This window comes from Microcaecilia unicolor, chromosome 7 (assembly GCF_901765095.1).
Source record: "Microcaecilia unicolor chromosome 7, aMicUni1.1, whole genome shotgun sequence".
Lineage (NCBI taxonomy): Eukaryota > Metazoa > Chordata > Amphibia > Gymnophiona > Siphonopidae > Microcaecilia > Microcaecilia unicolor.
Window position 1 is genome coordinate 171696147 of NC_044037.1, and position 21139 is coordinate 171717285.

General features: G+C 42.3%; 1 protein-coding gene across 1 annotated transcript in view; it reads right to left on the minus strand.

Annotated features, from left to right (window-relative positions):
* NBEAL1 (neurobeachin like 1) overlaps nt 1–21139 on the minus strand; it is a 502828-nt gene that overhangs the window by 267982 nt on the left and 213707 nt on the right. The window contains 4 exon segments of the mRNA XM_030208867.1: nt 3506–3664; nt 9733–9886; nt 15348–15450; nt 16286–16445. Of these exon segments, the coding sequence (XP_030064727.1) occupies nt 3506–3664; nt 9733–9886; nt 15348–15450; nt 16286–16445 (576 nt within the window).

Below are 21139 nucleotides of genomic sequence, written 5' to 3' on the forward strand. Positions count from 1 at the left end.
AGGGAAAGGGCTAACCTATGTGCCTTCAAAGTGAAGCTGCTATAGCCTCTAACACCCCGGCTAACAACTGGCAAGCCAGGAGCCACACCCAGGCAGAGTTCTGATAGAGCTCGAAGAAGCTGCAGCCATCCTGCTTGGGGAGATAGAGAATACTGAAGAGGCAGTGGAGCTGGCTGGCCATGAGCACTGTGAAAAGTTGAGTGCTCTCTATCTCCCCCTGCTGGTTGATGGACACAACCCATAAGTAATGGCTTCATCTGCTTGATGACAAGGAAACTGTTTTTATTTTTTCATGTGCTTTCTTGGGCTTTTTTGACGAGCTTTGGCTTTAGCATTCTGATTTTGACAAGCAATCTGTTAATTATTGTCTCATATTTAACGTAACATGGAAGACAATTAGTCACTTTTTATATTCAATAGAGTGAATAGGAGAAATCACAACCATTATTTGTCTCAAAAAGGGAAGGCATATTCCTGTTACCTCAAAAGGGGGGGGGGGGGGTGAGGTGTTCAAAAAGAAGCAAGCTCATCTGAGTTTAACTAAAAGCTAGCTGACTTGAAATACTTCCTCAAAGGTACAATGTTAAAAGGATGTACAATGCTCAGCGATTTACTAATTTTAATTTAAATTTTCTTTTATTGGTGATTATCACACAATACAGTGCACAATACAACCATAAACCTCAAACAGTGACAACTTTCCAAATTATAAAGTCCAATGTTACAATCACCAAAATTTTGCATTTTGTTCCCTCCTCCATACCTTCCACTACTCAACAGCATGAGGTACTGTGCCTCTTATAACCCCCCAAGCCTCTCTACTAGAACCTCTTGTCCCACCCTTTGTCCAACTTCCTTCCCCCCAAAAGCCTGGCGCTCCTATCTTCAAAAATGTTTCATTCCTGAATGTCTTGGGCTTTCCTACATGTATGTATCTCTTCTCCTCCCCTCCTCACTATTCCTCCCTAATATTCACAAGGCTTCACACCCTCAGGGACAAAGACTGAACATAATCCTCCCACAGCAAATAGAAGATTCCCTCCGTTTTGAGGAACCATTCACTTCTTGCTGCTCCAGTACCATTACATCATGCAATTTATTTCTACAATGCCAATTAGATGGCAGATCATATTTCTAACAGGGATTTGGATTTTCTCTCCCTGTCAGGGTGGCGTGGGCCATGGCTAGGGATGTAGCATGAAGTACTCTTGCATGACTGACGCTGGTATGTGTGCTAGTACTTTCCTATTTTGACTATGGAGTTTCTTTCCATTTATCTGATGTTTCATACTATTTTGTTGTAAACTGCTATGATCTGACACATCAGTAATGGTGGTACATCAAGTATTCAATAAACAAACATACACAACACTGAAGTAAATACTTTTTCCCACCTTAACTCACTTCCCATACAAATAACAATTTATTTCCCTTTTACCCCTGTCTCTAATTTCTCCAGCAGTAATCCCAAGGGCCATAGCTTAACTGATTAATGTGGCCTAAACATTGAACAATCCCTTTTACAATAACCCTGATTTCTTGGGCAACTCCACAATGCATTTATCAAAGTATCCTATCCTTGTTCACAGGTTTGGCATTACTCTGTATACACCTGGCACTCTGTACATGAGCTTGGGAAAAGTAGGTCCTGTGTACGATATTAGCACTTTCTCAAAACTGCAATAAAAACTAATCCCGGTATTTATTCTAGGTAGGAGAGAACATTAATGGTAGTCTACTACTACTACTACTACTATTTAGCATTTCTATAGCGCTACAAGGCATATGCAGCGCTGCACAAACATAGAAGAAAGACAGTCCCTGCTCAAAGAGCTTACAATCTAATAGACGCCCCACTATTCCAGTATCTTCACCCCATTTGTAATTTAACTTTCTCCCATTTTCCAATTGTTCTGCTGCTAAAAGGGCTTTGTGCATTTTTGAAACTGAAGTTTGCCTTGGTATCTCCTCTTTGAAAAAAATCCTCATTTTCTTCCCAAATTTAGAAGAAACATCCACCCAGTTTAAGAAGCCATGTTAGTATTGAACCAGTGCATAGTAACATAGTAGATGACGGCAGATAAAGACCTGTATGGTCTATCCAGTTTGCCTAACCTAATAAACTCACAACAAAAGGTATGATGTGATACTTCATATGTATGCCTGATCTTGATTTCTCTTGCCATTTTCAGAGCACAGACCGCAGAAGTCTGCCCGGCATGGTCCTTGTTCTCCAACTTCTGAAGTAGTCATCAAAGCTCCACTCCAGCCCATCCAAATCTGTACAACAATGATGAGGGCACAGAGCATAGAAGTCTGCCCAGCACTGGCTTTGCTTCCCAATTACTAGTAGTGTCATCTAATCACTGCTAAGCTTCTTTGGATCCATTCCTTTCTTAACAGGATTCCTTTGTGTTTATCCCATACATTTTTGAATTCCGTTACCGTTACTCTCTTACCTATCTATATGTTAACTATCTCTCTGACCTCATGTGGAGCTTTCTTTAAATTAGTCACCTTATTCTCTAACTCCTCTTACTCTCTTGCCTTTCTATATGTTCCATCTTTGCTTATACCCTACACTGCCAATTAAAATTTTCTATTACATACAGTGTTGACATTGTAAGTAGTATACTATGCCATACTATGTATTATTTGAATATTTTTACTGCTGTAATTGTCTATTGCACATGTTTGATTTATTCTTACTGTATACCACCTTGAGTGAATTCCTTCAAAAAGGTGGTAAATCCTAATAAAGAAAGTTAATTAATTAATTACTTAATGCATGCATACTGTGATGTTTTACTTTATTTTCTTTTGTATGCTATTTTATAGCTCTTTTGGGTAAGGCAATTAGTTTGGTAATAAAATGATGCCATTCTACATTAATTTATGTTTCATACAGTATAGAAGGTCAAAATTCTTCAAAGGCAGAATATAACTATGTTGAAAAGCCTACAAAATAAGGCTGTTTGGTGTTGACCCAATGGGCTATATTGCTATGTGGTTTGAACTTTGGGTCTTATGTCTCTCAGGCTTGGTTGAGGTGATGGGATCATTATAAAGGTGACACACTTGACTCCAAGAAGGGAAGGCGGCTCATACTACAGTGACAGCCATCAATCATAAAGAATGCCACTGAAAAATTGTCTTGAAATGGCCCTTCAGCCCTTTGGATGGCTGAAGTCTCCCAGTACCACTCAGATATGCATGGGGGTGGGGGGGGGGGGGATGATTAAAACAAGGCTGTTCAAATTTTATAGTTTTGGAGACACAAATCCAGCCTAATATTTTGTGTTATTAGAAGACATGTGTCTACACATAAATTCTTACTTAAGCATTTCCAACTTTTATATTACATTTGTACAAGAAATGCTAAAACAGAGTTACTAAATTTGCTTATAAATTCATGTCAATTCTTTATAAACACATTAAGAAAAACAATGTACTAATAACCTCATTAATCATTAAAGAAAGAACAAGAGATGAACAGAGCTAGTACCTTAAAAACAAGTTCTTTCAGTCGGTCAGAGTGTCTCTGGTTCAGCAGCAGGGCATAAAGTGTGTCAGCATTTCCCGGTTCAAAAAGTAGCAGGAAAAGCTGGTCTCGGGTTGTGCTAGTATGCAGCAAGTTATTCAGTACATCTAAAATCCCACAAAGCTAGAAAGATAAATAAAGATGTTACATTATCCTAATAGAGGCAAAACTTAAATAAGTCTTCTCATATGGAAGAAATCTTATCCCTTCAATCAAACTACTTAGAAACTGTTCACAAGGTTTCTAATTCATTCAATGAGGCTATATTCTGGAGTTGAAAAAGTTGCCTCTTTCTTACAACCTAAAAATAATACAAAAGCATTTGAATAACCAAAATTTCCTAATCTGTCCCAACCAGAAGGGATTTCACTAAAGCTTATTTTCTATGACTAATCAGAGTTCTTGCATTGAGTAGCAGTAATGCACACAAATGAACTTCTTATTCAATAAGTTTCATGCCTAGAGATTCACAGATTTATTTTTCATTTAAAGTAAAGCACACATCACACTTCAGTGTTTACTATTTTAAAAATAAATTTTTCACAGTTACTCTTGAGCTGTTTTTATTTCCTTCTAATTTAAAGTAGCCTTCTCTAAAAATGAACGTTCTAAGTACCATCTGGATGCCAGTTAGGGTTGTCTAACCATCAAAATACCTATGTATAATGCCTCTATAAGCATGCAAGTCAAGAGCCTAGAGACCCAACTAGGTCTCCTGTGCTGTTGTGTGCAAGTTCTACTGCCAACCAAAATGACTTAGCTGTTTATGCTGCATAGGCAGGGTTGCCAAAAAAAAAAAAAAAATTCCCACACAAAACCGTCAAAAACCCGCCCAAAAACCACACACACCCCACCCCCGCCGTCATCACCCCTGCCGTCATCAACCCCGCCCCTTCCGTCATCAACCCCGCCCCTTCCATCATCACCCCGCCCACGACGTCATCGCCCCACCCAACACGTCAGCAAACCCCGCCCAAAACGTCACAAACCCCGCCTCTGATGCCAATAGCCCCACCCCCGCCGGCCGAAAAAACACCCCAAAAACCCGCACACAAAAAACAAAACGAGCCCAAAAAAACCGCAACCCGCCGCAGGCAAAAGTTTCCCGCGGCGGGTTGCGGAAAACCGCCCAATTGGGCAGGAAAACCGCCCATCTGGCAACCGTGTGCATCAGGTAGTTTGAGTTTATCTGGATAGTGCTAGCATGGGTTTCTGATAATGACAGACTATCACTACCCAAATTTACAACTGTAAACGGGGGCAAGAGAACCTTCAGCTTTATGTCCCACAATCACCACCACGATAACCCCTATCAGATCATGTAAAAATGTATCATTGGACACAACAGAACAATTTTCAAAAAGTCATTTACATGGATACTGATTTACCTGGGTAAAAGCATCTTTTGAAAACTGACCACCCTATAAGTATGCATGATTCACAATGAAAGAACGCTTATACTTTCCCTTTGAACACCAATACAAAGCCAGAGTATCCATGAAAACTGCTCCCCATACAAATGTGCCATAGCGTCTGAAAATGTGTTACTTCCGATTATTGTTTTGGGAGGAGTGGGGGTTTAGATTACCAAATCAAGAAATACACATAATTTTATATAAATATAAAGACATTTATATCACATTGGCTAAGGAGAAAAGGCAGCTGAGGGGAGATATGATAGAGGTCTATAAAATAATGAGTGGAGTTGAAAGGGTAGATGTGAAGCGTCTGTTTATGCTTTCAAAAAATACTAGGACTAGGGGGTATGCGATGAAGCTACAAAGTAGTAAATTTAAAACGAATCGGAGAAAATCTTTCTTCACTCAACGTGTAATTAAACTCTGGAATTCGTTGCCGGAGAATGTGGTAAAAGCGGTTAGCTTAGCAGAGTTTTAAAAAGGTTTGGACGGCTTCCTAAAGGAAAAGTCCACAGACCGTTATTAAATTGGACCTGGGGAAAATCCACTATTTCTGGGATAAGCAGTATAAAATGTTTAGTACTTTTTTGGGATCTTGCCAGGTATTTGTGACCTGGATTGGCCACTGTTGGAAACAGGATGCTGGGCTTGATGGACCTTTGGTCTTTCCCAGTATGGCAATATTTATGTACTTATGTAATTATGTATTTAGTCTCTGAAATGGTTGGCATACTAAAACTTCTTAAATTCCCTTGTCACCTCTGTACCACCAATACAAACTCTCTCCATTAGAAGGCATGCTGCAAAACACGCTGCAGAAAAGTCACTCAGAACCCAACAAACCTGCCAGATCAAAATAGCACTAGCTACCAGAACTTAAACAGCAACAAACTCACCCATAAAAAGGCAACAGTGTAAATATTATACTAGGCCACAGAGAACAGTTTTTCTGCTCTGTCCCTCTGCTCTGTCCAATGTGGTACTTGATTACTGCCATTCCCTCTTGAATTGTGCTTACATATTTGATATTCAACATCTGCAAATACTCCAAAATCTGGCTGTTAAATTAATTACTAATTCATGCAAATATCAAGTTTATTGGAGTTTACTATTCTGTCATACAGACATGCCATCTATGCCGCTCACAATATTCATACTAAAAAAAGAGATAGCCTTTCCCCCCTGCTAAATACTCCTACCTTCACCACTCTGAGGGACAGGGCACAAACCACTGCTGAATGTTTTGCCTTTATTTGTCATTCAATAATTTTATAATTCTACTCTCTCTATACCTGGCTATTCCTTTCCTATCAAATGTTTGTAGTTCCTTTCCATACATAACATTAAATATTTGTTCATTGTAAACCACTCAGAAAGTTCGCTCTTGAGTGGTATATCAAGATCTAAAACTTGAAACTTAGGGGTCCTTTTACTAAGCTGTGGTAAAAATGGCCCTGCACCAGTGGTGGTGGCCTTTTTTAATGTACACCAGGGCCCCTTCTACTGCACAGGGTGAAAATAGTCAAAAATAAAATGGCCGTGTAGCCATTTCAGTGGGGGGGGGGGGGGGGGGGGAGCCCTAACCAACAACCATTGAGGTGGTGGTTAGGGCTCCTACACTAACCCAGCAGTAACCAGGCAGAATGCTCCACTGCTTGATTACCACCGGGTAACCCCCGCACATATATTTTTTCAGTATTTCTGCTAGCGTTGGAAATGGCGCGTGCTGGGGGGCAGAACTACTGACAGCACTTGAATTGGGCCTGCGGTAGTTCTGGGTTGCCACACGGCAACCCTTTAGTAAAATGGTCCCTTAGAGAAATGGGTTGAAAACCAGAGAAACCAAGGATCAAATCCCCAATGATATACCTTGTGATCTTATCAACTTTTGCCTAAGACACCCACTTAGATTGTAAAATTCTGGGGCAGGGTTTTTTTTCTCCAAATTCTAAAAATTGTGTTAGCTGCCTTGAACCCATTATTAGCAATATATCTCCCACTTAGAAAACAGAACAAACCCAACTGTTTATATATTAACACTGATAACTTGCACAGAACACAAAATCTCTCAAATTCAAAATAAATGACCACAAATTATAAACAGAACTATGAAGACAAAGACTAAACTTGCCTGATCTAGTCTCACCCCTCACTGCCTATCCCCTGCAGGACAGAGACAAAAGGGAAAATAATAGAGAGTCAGATCAGTGGCACAGCTAGAAATGAATTTTTTTTTGGGGGGGGGGAGGGGGAGCACTGAGTACCTCATTTCCTCTGCCTTTTCTTGCTTTCCCTTTCTTCTGTTCCCTCATCCCCCACAAAAATTTATTTTATTTTATTTATTTGTTACATTTGTATCCCACATTTTTCCACCTATTTGTAGGCTCACTGTGGCTTACATAGTACAGGAGAGGCATTTGCCGTCACCGGTGTGAACAAATACAAAGTGATGCTGTGGTCGGAAAAGTTCCTTAAGCCCTATCAGCTGAAGAAATCTGGTGCCTACCCCTTAGTGAGCTGTTCAATATAGAGAAGCAGCATGGCAGTCAGCAGCAGCAATGTGAGCCACTGTCACCAGTGCCATAAGCATGTTAAGTACTGGTGGGCTAGAACTGCCCAATGCTGGTCTTGTGAGATCTACATCAGGAAGTGCTCCTGCAAGAATTGAACACTGTTGTAGAGTCAGCATCAGCAGCTCAAAGTGCAGCTGCTGACTGCCCTGCCGCTTCTCTGCACTTCACAGCTGACTCAAGGTGGACTTTGGACTTCTTCAGCTGGTGGGGCTCAGGGATCCCAATCAGCTACACCCAATGGTGCATCCTGCTGCCGGAGGGTCTGAGGGACAAAGTTGAGGAGTTCACCTGTGGCTATACCCTAAGGTCAGATTTTCTTTGTTCTGCTCTCTCCACTCTAGCCTTGCCTACCTCCCCCTTCTGTTTCTTGCATGCTGCTAGGAAAGGGATGAAGCAAGAAGAAGAGGGCTACTCTCTGCTCCTTGACATCTGATACTATGCCTTTGTGCTGTCTTCAAAACTGCAGCACTCTAGACAGTTTTCAACTCTGCCTAAAAAAGAACCAACCTTGAAAGTGACTTAGGAGGCACTGTCACGTTACAGACTTATTTTCACATATTTCTTGTCTACTGAAACGAACTACTCCCAGAATTATATTAGCCCAATGAAGTTTTAGTTTTAAGGGGGGGGGGGGGGGGGGGGGGGGGGGGGGGGGTTTGCGTTTTTGTCATTTGATATGCTGCACATTTAGGAACCATCACAGCGGTAGGAAGAGGCAGTTATTTTGGTTACATATATTTTTGGTATCATTCAGACATACATATGTTATTTAAAAAAGCACAAATAAATAAATAAATAAATAAGGTTGATCAACACAGACATGGATCTCTTGGGTATTGATGCAGAACAACATTTTCCATAGACAATGTCAATGGGACACACACACATGGAAGGGGAGAAACAGTATCAGGTCAAGTCATTCCAAAAGTCACGTTCAGGTTTGGAAAATGGCTGTCTATGAGACCAGGTCCAGAAAGGCTTGATTAAACAGCCAGGTTTTAAGAGCAGTCTTGAATTTCCTAAGAGATATTTCACCACCAAAACGTAAAGGAAACTGATTCTAAAGAGTCAGTGTTAAGCAGCAAAAGGCTGCATCACAGGAAGAAGCCATGGATAATATCCTAAGAGAAGAACTGAAAGTAGGTTAACAGAGAAACACAAATTTTGTGTACAGTTATTAAGGAATAATAAGGGAAAGCGCCTCAAGACCTTTCTATTTGGCAAAGCGTATGCATCACTCCTGCCAGGCATCTCTACCTTCTTGTCTGTCTTACCCCGGTGTCACATTACTCACCGCTGCTCTTTCTCTTTTACTTTACCTCGCTTTGCCTTTTCCCCATTATACTTCTAGGACATTAATTGTTTGACCCCTGACATGCTGTGTTTTTATGTAGATTGTTGTAAGCCACATTGGGCCTGCCCATGGGTGGGAAATTGTGGGATATAAATGCTGTAAATAAATAAATAAATAAATAAAACTTTGTGAGTAATGAACAGAATTCTGTAGTGAATATGTAACCAATGTTATTTGTAAAGAAGCGGTGTAACATAATTGTATTTCTGGGCATTAGATTAGTTTTACCATTGTGTTCTCTATGAGTTGTAATCTTTTAAGCAGATAAGAGTAGGAGATTGGTCAAGAGTGTGTTACAATAGTCTCATCTCTGTAAAATGCATCAAAGTCTTCAGCACATCAGGTTCAAGAAAGGGTCTAAGTTATCTTAATCTGCATAAAATGAGAAATGATTTTTGGACCAGTCAAGAGGTGTGTGGTCTGAAAAATAGGACACTATCCAACCCTACTCTGAGAGATAGGAGCTGGTCCTTAGCTCCTATAGGCATATGAATTAATAAAAGGCATGGCGGTATACCAGAATGTTTGTGATTTACTATTGGGCCAACACCTACAAACAATATTGTTTCTACTCCTCAGTAATGAAAAGTTTATACTTAAGTGTAAAATAAAAAGTCACTATTATTTATGGCACTTGAGTCAGGCAAGAACTGACTTATGCTGGTTTACTGCACTAACCATTAGTTGGAGTATTAAGAATAGTAACAATAACAAAAAAAAGATTTCCACCCCAACATTCTAATTCACATTTGAGTTGACAGATTATCTTAATGACCGAACACGGCAGCCGTTTAAATGTTCAGTACTGAAAACAAAACATGCTTATTTAACTTAAACAATCAGAACCTGCTCCTCTTCATTAATGGTTGCTATGTATCCCATGATGCTTTGTATTTCTTCCTGGGTTACTCCTTTGCTAAGGAAATACTTGATCAGCCCATACAAGGATGTTCTTATTGTCATCAGATCTTCGAGAGACAGGTCATTCTCTTCAGTATAACTTCAAACATAAAGGGGAAAAGACAATCAACCATGCAGCAGTTTATCAAATTAATTCGATATTATGCTATATTTGTATACTGTCTTCCAACTCAAAGCAGGTTCACAAAACATAAGAATTCAATTTTTGCAATCTTGCAATATATACTCAGGTGGTTGCCAACAAATATATAAGTCCTCTATCTATGTCTTTTCAGTACCACAATATGGATAGTGCTACTGAAAACTCTCCCTAAATGAAATCTGACTAACTATACCTAGAGTGGTCATATTCAGCCACTATCTATAATAGCTAAGTGGCTTAACTTAGGCCTGTGAAAAAGTTTTCCTATATTAAATTGCTTAACTGTAGGAAGAGTGGCTGAATATAGCTGCTATGTGCAATACACAAAGAGAGGCATTTCTGAAAGGATGTTAGAGTCAGAATAGGGATGTCCAAGGCAGAATGTCCCAAATGGATGTCCATCTCGCATGTATTTTCAAACTGGATACAGCCTGTTTAAAAATACATGACATGGAATATGTGACATGGACGTCCGTGCACTGGAAACATCCAGCATGAACATCCATGTTTTGCCAGTCGAATCTGAGTTTAGAGTATTGGGTGCGATTCTCAACTCTTCTTTAACCTATGGTCCACAAATTAACTAACTATGGCGGAAAATGCTCTTTAGATTAAGACAACTGATTTTATAAGATCGTATTTTGACCAGAATGCCTTTGCCTCATTAATCCAAATGTTAATTTTGTCACATTTAGATTATTATAATGTTCTTTATTTAGGACTACAGGTTAAATATCTGAGAAGCTTCAACTTAATATTTAGAATATAGTAGTATATCTTTCTGGTACTGGCTCTCAATAAGTGAATGGATTTTAATTGCATGTTTGTTTTTTTCAAATATTATATGGTTTATCCTCTGAATTATTGATAAATATAGTTTCTGTTCCTTTGTTTCGATTTTCACCATGCTTACATAGCCAATTGACACTTTCTCTGTTTTTTCTCAGTAATGTCAGGTTTCCCAGGGTGGCTAACATTATATTCTCTGTTCTTGGGGTATCTTTCTGGAATCACCTACAAAATTATCTGATTTTCAGGAAAAACTTAAAAACTTTTCCATTCAGCAGACTATGATCATTAATTGTATGAATATGTTCTGAAATCTTGAAATCTATTTTATGATTTATATCTCGTGTGTTTGATGGGATCTCTTATTTGATTAATGTTTTAAAATTTTTTACTTTTTAAAGAGATTGATACTATTGTCATAATGCTATAACTTTTAGACTGTGTATTTTTGTACACTGTATTGGACCCTTTTAGTGGAAATAGCGGTCAATAAGAATTATATTGACTGATATCGATATTTTACAAACTGAAATGTCCAAATTTTGAATGGGGGGAAAACAAGGGACAGGAATGTCTGTATAGCAGCATTCTTAGAAAATGGCCATACAGACATCCAGAAGAGCAGAGGGTCAGCCTATTGACTAGTGCAATGGACTGTAAACCAAGGGACCTAGTTTCAAATCCCACTAATTCTTTTTGTCTTGTATTGTAAATACCTACTGTACCTGAATGTACACTACTTCAATAGCCTTTAGGCTTGCAGGTATCTCACATATTTAGGTAGATGGAGGGTTCACAATTTAAAAAAAAAAAAAAAAAGGGGGTTGACAAGGATTTGAACCTGGGTCTCTTGGTTTACAGTCCCCTGTACTAACCACTAGGCTACTCCTCAGGCCTACTTTTCCTTCTCTGTTAAGAATATCCATAATACCTGAAGCTGTCATACAGCCTGGTAACCCCTTCTGGTTTCACTTTCAGGGGAGAGGGAAGGGGACAGCAGCCACTGGGGAATTAAGGAGGTGTCATGTGGACAGCTGCTCAATCAGAGCACCTTTCTGTAACCTTTACGTACCTGAAACAGGTCTAAATAAGAACATCCTTTTTAGACATGGGTATTTCTTTCCATTCTGTCGTCGCCATTTGACGTCCAGATTTCAGGCCTTCCCTAGTCACGCCCATTACACACCCCCTTGCTATTTGGATATACTGCAGGGTTGGATGACTCTATTCTGCCTTTGCAAAATCAGGATTTGGACATTTCAAGCTCACAGACGTCCTTATGCTTTGAAAATGAGCGCCAAAGCTACTATAATACTCTAAGAAGAAAAAAAAGCATAAGCCATCTCAATAGAGGAAACTTAATTACTTCAATTAAACTATTCACAAACCACTCACAAGGTCCAAAACCCATCAAAAAATAATTAAGGCCAGTTCCAACCTTAAAATAGCTAATGAACAATACAATGCTGTTGGTTAGCTGTCCAACGACTTATGTGCATTTGATTGAGATCCGATTTTCTAAGGAATGCAGTAGTGCACCATTACTGAAAAGATAAGGATAAAAAATAACTGTGCTTCTTTAAGGTACAACTACAGAGAAAATCTCACCAAACCAGACGCTGTGCTAAAGAAGAAAAGCACAATAATAGCAATACATAAGACCATAAGAGAAGCCATATTGGGTCAGACCAATAGTCCATCTAGCCCAGTATCCTGTTTCCAAACAGTGGCCAAGCCAGGTCACAAGTACCTGGCAGAAACCCAAATTGTGGCAACACTCCAAACTACAAATCCCAGGGCAAGCAGTTGCTTCCCCTGTCTGTCTCAATAGCCGACTATGGACTTTTCCTCCAGAATTTGTCCAAACCTTTTTTAAACCCAGATACGCTAACCGATGTTACCATATCCTCCGGCAAAGAGTTCCAGAGCTTAACTATTCGTTGAGTGAAAAAATATTTCCTCCTATTTGTTTTTAAAGTATTTCCATGTAACTTCCTCACGTGTTCCCTAATCTTTGTACTTTTGGAACGAGAGAAAAATAGATTTACTTCTACTCGTTCTACACCATTCAGGATTTTGTAGACCTCAATCATATCTACCCTCACCTGTCTCTTTTCCAAGCTGAAGAGCCCTAATCTCTTTAGCCCTTCCTCATACAAGAGGGGTTCCTTGGTTGCTCATCTTTGAACCTTTTCTAATTCCGCTATATCTGTTTCTCCAGGTGCGGATGCACCATGAAACGATACAAAGGCATTATAGTATTTTTTGTCTTATTCACCATCCCTTTCCTAACAATTCCTAGTATCCTGTTTGCTTTTTTGGCTGCCACAGCACACTGAGCAGAATATTTCAGCGTATTATCTACAACACCACCCAGATCTTTTTCTTGAGTGCTGACCCCCAAGGTGGACACTAGCATCAGGTAACTATGATGTGGATTATTCTTTCCAATGTGTATCACCTTGCATTTGTCCACATTAAATTTCATCTGCCATTTGGATCCCCAATATTCCAATTTCCTAAGGTCTTCCTGCAATATTTCACAGTCCGCACATGTTTAAGAACTGTGAATAGTTTTGAATCATCTGCAAATTGATCACCTCAGTCGTCGTTCTGATTTCCATATCATTTATAAATATGTTTAATAGTACCGGTTCCAGTACAGATCCTTGCGGCACTCCACTGTTCACCCTCCTCCATTGAGAAAAATGACCATTTAACCCTACCCTCTGTTTTCTGTCCAATAACCAATTCCTAATCCACACCAGAACCTTGCCTCCTATCTCATAATTCTTTCATTTTCTCAGGAGTCTCTTATGAGGGACTTTATCAAAAGCGTTCTGAAAATCTAGATATACTACATCAACAGGCTCACCTTTATCCACATATATATTCATACCTTCAAAGAAAAGAAGCAAATTGGTGAGGTAAGACTTCCTTCGGCTGAACCCATGCCGACTCTGTCCCATTAAATCACATCTGTCTACATGTTCTGTAATTTTATGCTTTATAATATTTTCCACTATTTTGCCCAGCACCAATGTCAGGCTTACTGGTCTATAATTTCCTGTATCACCCCTAGAACCCTTTTAAAAAATCGGTGTCACATTGGCCACCCTCCAATCTTCAGGTACTATGGACAATTTTAACAGGTTATATATTACTAACAGCAGATCAGCAATTTCATGCTTGAGTTCTTTGAGTATCCTTGGATGTATGCCATCTGGTCCAGGTGATTTGCTACTCTTTCATTTGTCAATTTGGCTCAGTACATCTTCACCGATATTTCTTTCAGTTCCTCCGCATCTTCACCCTTGAAAACCATTTCCGGTCAGTAGCAAGTGATTATTCTGTACTATGGGTTTTTTTCACCAAGCTGTGGGAAAAATGGCCCTGTGCTAGCGGCGGGGGCCATTTTTGCCATGTGACAGGGTCCTTTTTACCACAGAGGGTAAAAAGACCCCAGGCACACATGGCCATGCGGTCAAAGAACTCTTACCAAATGGCCATGCGACGGGCAGCCCATATCGCCACCCACTAAGGTGGCGATAAGGGCTTCCATGTTAACCCAGCAGTAACCAGGAGCGCAAGGCAATGCCAAATTACCACTGCACAAGCCATTTCCCGGGGGGGGGGGGGGGGGGGGGGGGGGGGTCGGTGCGGGACTACCGCCGGCGGCCACATTGGGCTAGCAGTAGTCTCAGAAGAGCGAGTAGTAAGTCCGAATTGGGCTTACCACTGCTCTGTAAAAGGGCCCCTATGTGTAGAGAAAGAGAAAATCCCATGGTACTGACAAAAGCAATCACAGACTAGGAAAATATTGAAGGTATAAAAATTATCCCAATTGTACTGGGTGCCACCACCTTCCTTAAAAGAATTTCCAAGTGCATCCTGAAATGTTGCCTGTGTATCTTATAGCTTATGAACTTCAGAATGTGGCTCTCTTTGGAACAATATAATTGCTGAAGCTTCATTAGTGGTGAAACTAGAAGACAGATAATCGTCAGCAAATTAGTTAATTTTGTACATACTGTGGTCAAAATGAACTGAACTATCTGGATATATTACTCCAAGAATAGCCAAAAGTCTCAACATACAACTCAAAGCACAGAAGCAGCTTTTTTTTTTTTTAATGTACTACTGATTCAATGAGGCTTTTGAAGTATGAGTGTCATATATTGATTCAGTCCTGTAGAAAAGGTAAACTTAACTTGCCAATATGTTCTCAATATGCAGTGATATTTTCAAGAAGTTAGCTCTGCCCATTGAACTAAAGATGGTTGCAGCCATTCTCTGCTTGTACTTCTAATGCTGTTAAAGAGAGTGCTGTAGTAGCACAGCCGTTTTCAACCCAGTACTCAAGGACCACCTGGCCAGTCAGGTTTTCAAGATACCCACAATGAATATGCATGAGACAGATCTGCATAAAAAGGAGGTAGTGTATGGAAATCTATCTCATGCATATTCATTGTGGGTATCCTGAAAATCCGCCTGGCCAGGTAGTGCTCGAGGACTGGATTGAAAACCACTGCTGTAAGACACCAAGAACACCACAATTACTGCCACCCTATATTTTAAGGTTGATTTTCTCCAAAGCAAGACAACCTACCCATAATGAATTCGGAGTGTGTCTAACAGGAACTGTATGCCATACTTCTTTCTGAAAAGCTTCCTGCTGTCTTTAATAATAGTGGAGACATATTGTATGTGACCTGAAATACAATTTTTTTCTCCAATTACAATAAGCAGATTATGACAAACAATGCAATAGAATTTCTGGTGTGTGTGTGTGTGTGGAAGGTGGGGGGACAGATAAGACAGCACACTAGTATTCATCTGCGAACAAGGAACATTGATGTCACGAATAACAGTTGTAATGCAAGACATTAACAGGGCCGCCGAGAGGGGGGCAGGGGGGACAAAATTCACCGGGCCTTCAAGGGGGGCCCGGAGCCACAGTCCCCTCCACCCGTCCCCCTCCATCCACAACCGAGCCGGGCCCCCCTGAATTCAAATCATAGCGCCTCACCTCGACCTCGCTCCATGTGAAAGAAGCGCAGCAGCGGCAGTCTGCAGATCGCCTCCCTTCGGGCCTTCCCTCCCTGTGTCCCACCCTCGCGCAAGTTACGTCAGACGAGGGCGGAACACAGGGAGGGAAGGCCCGAAGGGAGGCGATCTGCAGACTGCTGCTGCGCTTCTTTCACATGGAGTGAGGTCAAGATGAGGCGCTATGATTTGAATTCAGGGGGGCCCGGCCCGGTGGTGGGTGGAGGGGGGCAGCGGCGGGAGCGGGGCCCCGGGGATGGCCTTGCCCCGGGCCCGGCCCAGTCTCTCAGCGGCCCTGGACATTACCTATTCATTCATTTAAATCATAGTAATATAATAGCATAGTACACTGACCAGCACTGAGCAGTTATATGCATGGAAATTTTTATAATATTTGCTAGTTGAGTTTTCTGCCAGATCACAGCCACAATTATTAAACTTTCATGCAAAAAGTATACATTATTTTAAATGAAAAAAAGAGGTATGGTGTTTTGGCCCTACCTATTCTGAAGGGGAAATCTCCACGGCTCCAGATGCGAAAGTCAAAAAGCAAGTACTGGTACATCTGTTGTAGAAGTTGTACATTTGCCTCTACGGACACCTGCTCTATCAGTAACTGCACAGCCATTAGCACATTTACATCCATTAAATAACTTGGCACCTATAAACCAAATGAGGTTGAAGCCACTATTAAAATGTGAAGAAAAAGGATAAACATTTTTATATGTTTAAAACATGCTAAAGTAGAACAAAAGGGATAAATGGGAAAAAAAATCAGTGCTAGTGAAAACTTTACAGGAACTTTTTTTTACTCATGGGATTAACATCACTAGTCAAAGTAAAGGTTCACACAGACTTTTGATTTACTGTCCCTTTAAAAAAATGTCTGTGCCTTTTGTTTGCTACAAGTAATTTTTCCATCAGAAATACCACACAGAGCTTTGATTATACAAAACTCAGCATGTTGTTCAATACCCTACCCTCTTTCCAACCTCAAGATCACCTCCAGAGACCGCAGGTAAAAGTACATGGATTGTGGAACACTGTACATACTTTTACCCACAGATGTCAATTAATAATCTAAAGGGCCCATTTCCCAGGTCTAACCCACATCAATGTCTTTCATTGTTGCCCTCGAAAGATGTAATGCTTCTAAGACGGGCAAATAAAAAAGGCCTAAAACAAACCACAATCTTCTGGAATCTAGGATGTTTCAGAATTCATAGCATATAACTGTAATCCCCTGTATGGCACCAATAGCAACATCTCACTTACCCCCTTGTTTACTAAGCCACGCGGCAATGTCGACACAGCCATTCAAAGTGAATGGACTGTGTTGCAGTGGCGTAGCCAGACTTGACATTTTGGGTGGACACTATGTATATGAGTAGTGTTTCTTGGGATACTACAAAATAATGCCTTAGGATGCACTTGCCAATGGATTTCTAAGCAGTCTGCGCAACAGCTGCCCTGCATCAGCATAAACCACATACATACTTAACGGAAAAACTGATATTTTTAAATCTAATTACATTATCCCATATCTTAAAATTGACCAGACATAAGTCTACCACAATGGCAAACCTCTCAACACAGAAAAACCGAGACTGAGGGACTCACGCTCGTTTATCGGTGGATGATGGTGGGACGCTGCTAGAAAGTTCTGAGTTAATATCACTAGTCAGCATTTGCACCAGGCTGCATCAGATGATGCCATCTAGCTGTGAGAAAATAAATGGTCTGCTTGTCCTCGGAGAATGAAACTCAAATTCCTTGGAATAACTGCCATTTACCCTAACATGGGCCTTAAGTAAGGTGTAGAGAGCTCTCACCCACCCGATAAATTGGGCTCCCAATGCCAAACGATGCAGTACCTGGAACAAAAACACCAATTCTACCCAAACACCTTCATGGCATCCACCATAAGTTGCATAGTGGGGACCCCCATCTGCCTTTGCTTTCCAATCAAGTTAAGCAGCTGCAAAGGGTATCACTTGCCTGCCGCTTCAAAATAAATCCAGGCTAATCCTCATGGGACAGGCTAGTGATCTCAGCTTTTGGTCTCCTCTACCAAGTCCCACTTACCCCAGAAGTTCCCTTAAAATTATCTACACTGGCTTTCAACGCCATACTGAACAACACTGCCACCCCTCCCCCCCCCCCCCCCCCCCCCCCCCCCCCCCCAACACACTCAGCAATCCAAACTGTCTTTGTTGAGTTAGATCAGCTTATGTCAGTAGATAGTTTGGGAGTCATCACAAGACTTAATTTGCTAAGAGGGGCATAATCAAACGGCGCCGGCCAAATAGATCGCCGGCGATCTATGTTGGCGGCGGCGCTACAGCTGGCCGGAACCATATTATCAAAAAAGATGGCCAGCCATCTTTTTTTTTTCGATAATACGGTTTAGCCCGGCCAAATGCCGTGGAGTTCGCCGGGTTTGAGATGGCCGGGTTTGTTTTTCAGCGATAATGGAAAGTTATGTCTGCCATTTCAAACCCCGGCCAAATTCAAGGCATTTGGCCGTGGGAGGAGCCAGCATTTTTAGTGCACTGGCCCCCCTGACATGCCAGGACACCAACCAGCCACCCTAGGGATCACTGCGGTGGACTTCAGAAAAGCTCCCACATGCATAGCTCCCTTACTTTGGGAGCTGAGCCCCCCAACCCCACTACCCACAAATGTACTGCACTCACTAAAATTGCTCCAGGGACCTGAATACAGCCTCTAGGACTTATTGCTGCTGTATAACTTTGGCACACCAGTTCACACCTGAAGACTAATCTCTCTGAAAAAGTCCTTTCTTGAAATAACCACGTTTACTCACAGCTAACTGCAGATCAGAGGTTGTGCCCCACTGGCAAAGAGTCCCCTGGTACTAAGATTAGCAGTAGGTCAGAGCTGGCACAATGGTGTACAATGGCCTCTTTCAGCACCATTCAAGGTAAGAACTACGTTCTCTAACGTGGGTAACACAGGAAAGGGAACTAAAACTGGCTTACAAAAATGGCCACTACCGCATGGACTACAACAGGAAACAAAACAGGGCACACTCTGACCCAGTTAGCAGGGGGGAAAAGCACCATGGGAGTACAGCCCAGTACCCTACACCCACCACAATGCATTGCTAATGTGACTCTGCAGGGCACCTAACAGAAAAGGTGTCACCCTCACCCGAGAGCCACATCGCAACCAGGGAAAGGCTGTCGGAGGATACAACACATTCTGCTGTCTTGGAGGTGGGTACGGCATTTGAGGCTGGCATACAGGCTGGCAAAAAAGGTTTTTAGTTTTATTTTTTTAGTTTGGAAGGGGATTGGTGACCACTGGGGGAGTATGGGGAGATCATCCCCCATTCCCTCCAGTGGTCATCTGGTCAGTTGGGGCACCTTTTTGAGGCTTGGTTGTGAAAATAAAAGGACCAAGTAAAGCCGGCGAAATACTGCTTAACGCCACTTTTTTTTTCCCATTATCAGTGAAAGCCAGCCATCTGGTAGCCACGCCCATGCCCGCCCATGCTAATCTACCGACATGCCCCCTTGAACTTTCGCTGGCGAAGCGACAGGAAAGTGGCGATGCTGTCAAAAATGCCGCTTTCGATTATACCGATTTCGCCGCTTTTAAGAAATCGCCGGCCATCTCCCGATTTGTGTCGGAAGATGCCCGGCGATCACTTTCGATTATAAGCTGGTAAGTGTACTACTTTACTGGTTAAATTTCATTCTGAAATTATATTTTTCTAAGAAAAGTGTTCCTTTTTGTGAACAACATCCTATATAATAATTTGCACCTCCAACGCTCTACGTCTGGATGCCTGGGTTTGTAACACAATTCCCATTGGTCCGCCCTCGCATCGGAATGTGATTACGTCAGAGGGCGGATCAATGAGAGGGAAGGGAAACCAGCACCAGCCATCCACAGAACGTTGGAGGTGAAGATTCAATCACGGGAGAATCACCCCCCCTCCCTCCGACCCTGTCTTCTGAGTTCCAGGCCCCCCCCCCCCTCTCCTCCGAGTTCCAGGCCTGACCCCTCCCTCTCCTTCCCTCTGAGTTCCAGGCCCCCCTCTCCTCCGAGTTCCAGAACCCCACGCCTCACTCCCTCTCCCTTCCGATTAGCAGCCCGACCTGCGTTGCCCACCCTCTTCTCCCAGTCCTCCGCCCTTCCGGAAACAGGAAATGAGGGCGGGACCAGAGGCAGAGCTGAGACAGAAGGGAAGGCAGGCTGAAGCGCCGTGCCTGCTTGCCTTTTACTGCTGCCGGCGGACCCCAAGGTAAGAACTTTTAAATTCAGGCCGGCCAAAGGACAGGGAAAGGGGGGGGGGAGCTCACTTGGACTATCAGAGTACAAGTCCAGGTGGGAATGGGAAGAGGGGGGGGGGGACAAAGGGGGGAAGGAGAAGAGTGGGGGGGAGAGAGTGGGTGGAATGCTCAGAGGGTAGGGGGAAGGGGAAGGGGGGTTGATAAGCTAAAAAAGTTTGATGATAATATGTAAAGGTTTGAGTTTATGTTCTTAGCCTGATACGAAGGTGATGCGTTATGTGAATATTCATCAATAAAATGTTGAAACATAAATTCAGGCCAGCATGCAGGAAGGCGAGGGGCAGGCGGAGGACTGGGAGAAGAGGGCGGGCAACGCAGGTTGGGCTGCCACTCAGAGGGGAGAGAGAGGGAGGGAGGCACGGGGGTCTGGAACTCGGAGAAGAGAGGGGGGCATGGAACTCGGAGGGGAGGAGAGGGAGGGGGCCTGGAACTCGGAGGGGAGGAGAGGGAGGGAGGCACGGGGGTCTGGAACTCAGAGGAGAGGGGGGCATGGAACTCGGAGGGGAGGGAAGGGGAGGAGAGGGAGAGAGGGAGGGAGGCATGGGACTCGGAGGGGAGGGGAAAGGGAGGGGACCAAGCTGGAACTCGGAGGATAACCTTGCCAGCGCCCGTTTCATTTGTGTCAGAAACAGGCATGTTTTACTAGTACCAATATATTTCCCCGACACAGCCAGACAGATTCAACTTTGTAGAAAGCCCCCAGGTGTGACGGATCTTATAAGGGGGAAACTGGGCATTTATCCATCAATGGGCTTGGATTGATTCATTTTGCATTGTGGTTAACTGGAGCTCACCGCTAAGGTGTCCGTCTAGTCAGCTTACATCTCTTTCTCCTTTAAAGGGATGTTTATAAAATTGCACGACTGTACACATATGTTAAAATGCAGGTGCACGGAAAACGTGTCCACTTTTACCTAATTTGCATGTAGGTATTACTAACGGCATGGCTCGGGCAGTGTTAAGGCAGAACTGCATGTGTGTGTGTATTTTATGAGAATGCATAGCAGGTTGAGTGTGTTTTTGTATGGGCTGA